This window comes from Peromyscus californicus, unplaced genomic scaffold (genome assembly GCF_007827085.1).
Source record: "Peromyscus californicus insignis strain IS unplaced genomic scaffold, ASM782708v3 Scaffold_23__1_contigs__length_62951481, whole genome shotgun sequence".
NCBI lineage: Eukaryota > Metazoa > Chordata > Mammalia > Rodentia > Cricetidae > Peromyscus > Peromyscus californicus.
In genome coordinates, this window is record NW_026294534.1 from 60,065,734 (window position 1) to 60,072,393 (window position 6,660).

The 6,660-nt window shown below is 52.9% G+C and overlaps 1 protein-coding gene across 2 annotated transcripts in view; it reads right to left on the bottom strand.

Annotated features, from left to right (window-relative positions):
- Positions 1 to 5,933, bottom strand: part of Med26 (mediator complex subunit 26) — a 44,865-nt gene extending 38,932 nt beyond the window's left edge. The window contains exon 1 of one of the 2 annotated variants that reach the window (XM_052752482.1): positions 5,574 to 5,933. In XM_052752482.1, the coding sequence (XP_052608442.1) occupies positions 5,574 to 5,645 (72 nt within the window). In that variant the 5' untranslated portion in view covers positions 5,646 to 5,933. Of the gene's footprint in view, positions 1 to 3,163; positions 3,369 to 5,573 lie in introns of those variants that run through there. The other variant, XM_052752483.1, reaches the window with a different exon arrangement.
- Positions 5,934 to 6,660: the final 727 nt, after the last annotated feature.

Consider the following 6,660-nt stretch of genomic DNA (forward strand, 5'->3'; position numbering starts at 1 on the left):
CACAATTTTTGTTTTTTTTAAAGAATCCTACCTTTGTCTAGCAAGATGGCTCAGCAAGTACAGGCAGTGTGACACAAGCCTAGCAACCGGAGTTCAACCTCTGGAACCCACATAAACATGGAGGGAGAAAACTGAGTCCACAAAATTGTCCTCTGACCTTCACAGATGTACCATAACTTGCAATTCTCCCCCATCAGGCACACACGAGCATGTACACAAGCATACTTAACAAAACAAACAAAAAGAATCCTACTTGCAAATAAAGACACAGGGAAACTGTTCCACTTGGGTTCAAGAGTTGCAGCCCTATGGCCAGACATGCACACACAGCACACCATTTTGGCCTCCCTTGCCAGACTCCAGGTCCCCAAAGGCAGGACTGAGTGCACTTAAGGCTGCCTACCACCCCAAGCACTATAAGCACTAGAGAGAAATAGCTCTGCCACCTTCTCAGATTTACCACAATTTTCCCTTGATGATGAAGACGTAACTGCATGGCCTCCCAGACCTGAGACTGGGAGGACACTTACAGTGCAGGTTCACTCACTCAGGAAAGGCATCCTATTTCATAGGACCCTAAACTAGGGAACACATGTGTCCTGAGAATGAAAGGAGTGCAGACAAAGTAAGGCCACCCAGAAAACACACTGCCTGCTTGCTACCTGCTGCCCAAACTCAGCTGCCTATTCTCACAACCAGCAAGTATGGGGCCAGGCAGCCTGAGGGCAGCTCACCCCCAGGAAATGAAAAGGAGCAGCCCCCAGCTTCAGATGTCTGTTATGAGAAGCAGATTCTCAGCGGTCAAGCTAGGACCAGTTTGGGATCTAGTGGTGCTGATGACTGCTAGAGTAGATGCCCCTTCACCCAACTCTAATCCTGGCACCCTGAGGTGTCTGTCTGCCACGAATACCAACATCCTAAATCAAGGGACAATACAATACTTTTAGATCTATGTCCAGGACAAAAGTCCCTTCCTCCAAGCTAGTGTTAGGACAGTTCTCCAGGCCTCTAGGACCTCCAGCTTTGGGGACCATCTAAAAACTCTCTGTGGACAGTCTTCAGAGAGACAAAATGTCAAACAAAACAGGATTCCAAAGTGATACTTGTTACCTTGCTTCCCAAAGTTAGAACTGCCACACTGCTCTTCTCCTGAATCCTAGTCACAGTAGAGAACAAGAGGAACACCATTGTACAGGACCAGGCAGAACTGACACACTCAGCTCCTATATCCTCTTTCCAGCAGGATCACTGGCCTTTTAAGTTAGTGTCAAGAGCTGTCACCTTGCAGCAGAAAGCAAAGCTGGAGCACTGACAAGGCAAAGTTCCAGGCTTGTTGGCACTGGGAAAAAGCCCCTGTGATGCTAACAGGTTCCTCCCTCCCAGCTCCAATCACAGGACTGGCGGGCCAGCCTCCCCTACTCAGTAAAAGTATTGGCTCAGGACACCCTTCCACCAGGCTAACATTTCGACAATGACAGGAGCTAACTGCAAAGGGTGCTCTGAGCCAGGACCTTAATGCAAGGCCAGCATGAAAGCACACTGCCTCCTGGCTCTTCACACCAGCTCACCCTGCTTCATGCCTTGTCCAAAGTCAGGTCTCCATTTCTCAACCACACACAATACTACTCAGTGTCAAAAGCGCTATCACTTAACCCTGGGTAAGTCCCTAACTCTGAGCCAGTCACCTTGCATGAAGTTGGTAAGAAACAAAAGCATCTTGTCCTCTCCTGACCACAGCAGACATCACTAGCACTATGCTGTCAAAAAGGCAACTGGCTTCATCCCACCTCCCTTTATGGGGCTATTGGAATGAACAGAACACACTGCTGGGGTGCCATACAAATTAACTAGGGGTGTACATTATCTCCTTAAACAGCTGGAAAAGTTCACACAATCCATCTTGCATGAATTCCTGAAGCAAGCACAGAAGGCCTTGCAGAACAACTCATGAAGCCACTGCAGCCCTTTCAGATTTGAACCTAGGTCTGGAAGAAGCTCTTCTAAGACTGCCCACCAGTTTACTCTGCTGCAAGAAACTCACAGGCTGGCCGAGGCAAATGACTCCAAGTGATGGCCATGGTGCCTGCTTCTTCAGGAGTGAGAGGAAGACAGCGGCTCCTGGGATCTCCTGCTCCAGAGCCTAGCAATGGTTGGATCAAGTCCTTCTTTACAAGCCTTCTCTGGCCTCCCACTGCTTTGCACCCAGGACCACAGACCTGCTTTGGCAAGCCCCATGCTGGATCACCAATTAGCTTTCCATGAGGCTGTACTGTCCTTCCATTGTCTTTTAAAGTGAAATCTGTTAGCTACAAGGTCACACCCACATTCCCCACAGACACATCTCAAGCCACCTGTGATTTTCTCAGTCACCAAGGCTCCAGTTAGGCCATTCCACAGCTGACCTTCAGGACATACAGCAGTCCCAGGGCTCCTTAAGAAAATGGGGGCTTGAGTTATAGGTTCAAGAGTTGAACGAGCATGGAGAAAGGGATCAGGACTCTTCTCTAGGAAAGGAGGCAAGACATGGAACATCCATGAGGACCCAATATCTCAGGAAGACATGGCTTTCCTCAAACAGGGAGGGCATCACAGGACCAAGAACCTTGTCCCTGGCCAAAGGGGGACTCACTATGATTTCTGTGACAGTGTAAGTCATACCCTTCGCTGTTATTCACAAGATTACAAGCAGATGTACAGCATACTTTAGAGACTGTCAACACCGAGCTAACACACTGAGGTAACTGAAGCTTCCAGAGTTCTGGAAGTCTGTTATCGGTCTTTTGCAAGGGAGAGGGGGACTTCCTGAAGCACAGAGCAGAAATGGCTTTCCTCTGGAGACCTCCTTGGTCAAGGAGCTGGTCAGTCAGATGTCGTTTCCAACTTCAGAGGCTGCGAACAGTAGGTCAGCTGCCTGGCACTGACTTTCCAAGCAACAGCTAAATTTGTTAGCCACAATTGTACGCTCATAAAGGTAAACATTAAATGACACCAATCTCTGTCACTTCTCTCTGAAGAGGGTTAATTTTAGTGTAAGCTCTTCAACTCTGTCCCCGTTTTGTGTTTTTTTCCATGAACATCTTAAATATGTGTCAATTACCAAGTGGTGGAACTCATAACTGGGCAGAGCAGATCAGAGAGTCCTGTGCCAGCACACAGCTCTTACCTGGGCCCTGAGCAATCCAGAGAAAGTGCAAATGACTGGGTACCCATCGATGCCTCAGGAAGAGATCAAGGACAGTCCTTCAGGCTGAGTTCTACAAAGAGGTCCTGCAAAGCCAGCACCTGTCACATACACATAGCAGTGCTCATGGATGGTCACTGACACATTGGATTTAGGAAAAAACTTCCCTCCTCACTCAGAGACAAGTTCTCAACTCCAACCACCACAATGAAGTCACATCACTACAGCCCTTTGAGATATACACTACACTCCAAGTAACTAACCCACAGGCCAATGAGTATAGTGACACTTAGGCCCAAGGGAAGACTCAAGAAACTAAGTTTGGGGGCCAGGCATAGTGGTGCATGCCTTTAATCTCAACACTCAGGAGGCAGCGGTAGGTAGATCCACTGTGAAGCCAGCCTGGTCTACACACAGTGGGTTCCAGATACTCTGTTTTAAGCACCCACAACCATCCCCGTGCCAAAAAAGAAAAACTAAAATTTGGGCCCTCTACCTTCCTTCTTTGACCCCCAAAAGAACCCTTTTAGTCAAAGTCTTACCTAGCACTTGGACCGCCAAGGTCCTGTCCCATCTGATCTACAGCATCATGACTGAATGTCAAAGCACTTGCTGATCCCAACACTCTCACAGGCAGCAGTCAGGATCCCTGATAATTTCTTAGCAAAGGAGTGAATACACAGGATTTAAGAATTACACTGTGGAAGCTGGACAGTGGTGGTGCATGTCTTTGGTGGTGCAGTACTTGGAAGGCAGAGGCAAGCAGATCTCTGAGTTCGAGGCCAGCCTGGTCTACAAAATGAGTTCCAGGACAGCCAAGGCTACACTGAGAAACCCTGTCTCAGGAAAAAAAAATTACACTGTGCACATTGTGGCTTCAGAAAAGATGCAAAAGCTACCGAGGCTACGTTTTCATATCACTTGCTTTTACCTTTTAACATCCCAATCATGTAATTGCAGTAACATCCGTAAATGGCAAAAAAAAAAAAAAAAAAAAAAAAAAAACCTTAAAAAGCCTTTAGAAGATTTTATCTAGCCTGTCCCTACTCCACCCCCAATAATGTCTAAAATATTTGCTAAATCAGTATCAAGGTGATCTTAATGGGGCCTGTCAGGAAGACAAGAATTCATAGAGATCAGGACACCTCCGTTTCTACCAAGACTGAACAAACCAATGTGAAGTCTTCTGAACACATGAGAATACAGCATATTGCTAAGAGTAATAAGCCAAAAAAATAAACAACACCTTGATCAAACCACAGTTACCTGGCCAAGCCCAAGATGATTTTTTTTTCTTCCATCTCGAGCATATTAAAAAGGGATCTCAAAGGCCACTTCCTGGTCTCCCAGCAACACTTCATACCTGGATGCCTGTGCATCTTTCCATGGCCCTGCTCCTCCCAGGAACAAGGACCCCCGCCCCACATACACACACACATTGCCAACAAACCTTTAGAAACAACACAAGAACAGATGAGATTAGTCTATGCTCACACGGGAAGAAAAGGGTGTCCCTCTGTTCACAGGACCCTTAGCAGAGAGAAATGAGACATGAAGTGACCCCTTACAGTTAACTCTTGACAGCCTAGAGACCAAAGCACCAGGCTGAGTCCCTGAGGTGAGGAAAGAGCGAAGGAAAGAGGACCGGAAAGTAGGGATGAGAAAACAATCGACTGTGATGGGCTAATTCAGTACCAAAACCCCAGGCTCTGGATTCTGGTCAGACACGCAATGAGGCATTTAGCCCAAGAAAGGTGACAGGAAGGATCCCATCCTTTGCAGGGTCGTCCTTCCTAGGTAGCGACCCCAGGAGGGGTTTAACAGAGGTATGTCCAGTCTCAGAAAAGAGGGGAGGCTCTCCAGGGATCCCAAGCAGCAAGAATGGGGACAGGGCGGGCCTATGGTTCTCTCCGAGTCCAAGAAGGCGATTTCAGCCAGAAAACGGAAAAGAGAAGAGAAGGAAAAGCCGAGACTCCAGAGGCGCGGGCTCCCCGAGTCATCGAGAGGGCACTAGTTGCTTCCCATCTTGCCCCCCGCAGGGAGGCCCTCCCGGGGGGGGGGTCTCAAGTCCCGGGGTCGAGGAGAGGCAGGGGGGGAACGCTGGGGAGCACCAAGGGCGGCCAGGCAGAGGCAACCGAGGAGAACCAATTCTGATCTCAGCCCCAGCGGTCCCTCAGTCCAGGCCGCGTGAAGCCTCGGCCTCAGGTACCCTGAGCAGCCGAGCTGCCTGCCTTGCCTGCGGTCCCCGGACCCGGGAGAACGAGAGGCCGAGATGGCAGCGGCTGTGGCGGGCAGGGCGCCGCCGGGAGAGGCCCCCTGACCGGGGGCGCGTCGGAGGGGGAGGGTCCCGGCACATGCGGCCTCGGTTCCCGATCTCGAGGCAGTCACTTACGTTGCTCTGGGAGTCGATGGCCTGCAGCAGCCGGTCCCTCATCTGCTGCGGAGACGCCGGAGCCGCTGTCATTGCCTGGGCGAAGCGGGGGGGAGCGGCCGGGCCGGCGGGCGGGCGGGCTGAGGCGGGGGGACGCGGGTCAGTCACTCGCCAGCCTCCGGGAACGGAGCCGCATGTTCCCCGCGGCGCTCGGGGAGATGGCGGAAGACGGAGGGAAGCGGAGGGGACCGGAGCTCGGGCCCCGGACCGCCGCCGCCGCCGCCGCCGCCGAGCAAGGAGGAGGAGGAGCCGACGGAGGAGCCGCCGCCAACACCGCCGCCGCCTCGAGAACCAAACTCCAGTGAGCTGCCCCCGCGCTGAGCACTCTGGGTAACCCGCGCCGCACGCAGCGTCGGCGCCACGCTGAGGAGGTTGGGAGATGGGGGCGGGCGGAGACGCTGGATTTGGGAGGGGCTGGCTCGTGAGCCACTCCCATTGCTTCTGCGCATGCGTGGGCATGCGCGCTTATCAGGTCGCTCCCGCCCCGCCCCACGGTCTGACCCAGAGAGCCGTTGGGAGGCAGTTGGGCGGGGCAACGGACGCTGCTTAAGGCCACGCCTACTCCGGACTGGAGGGCGGGGCTTCCTCGCGGAAGCGCACCCGCAGAGTCCTGGAACTCGGACTCTTGCTCCGAGCTGCGTCTGGACTGCGAAGAGGGGAAGACCCTCCTCCGGGTGGGGGGCCTCCTGCGTTCAGAAACGAGGGCATTGGAGCGGCCATAGGAACGCTAAGGAGGGCAGCGGTTGTCTACATGGAGACCCGCGCCGCGAGGACCTCGGAGGAGTTCTGCGCAGCCGCCGCCGCTGCAGAAGCCCGAGGCGCGGGTCTGCAGGGCAGTGCGTGTCCCCATGTGACCCGCGCGCAGAGGGGACCTAAGGGCACGTCTGGAAGCCGCCGCCTCCGCAGAGGGCGCAAGTCTGCAGGGCCTGCGCGATGCGGGCACCTCGACTCTGCATCCGTAGGGGGCGCGAACTCAGGAGGAAACGCCGCTTTCGTCGCCGGCCTCAGGGGCGGCCGGCTCGAAGTGGCAGGATTAAGAAGCCGGCGT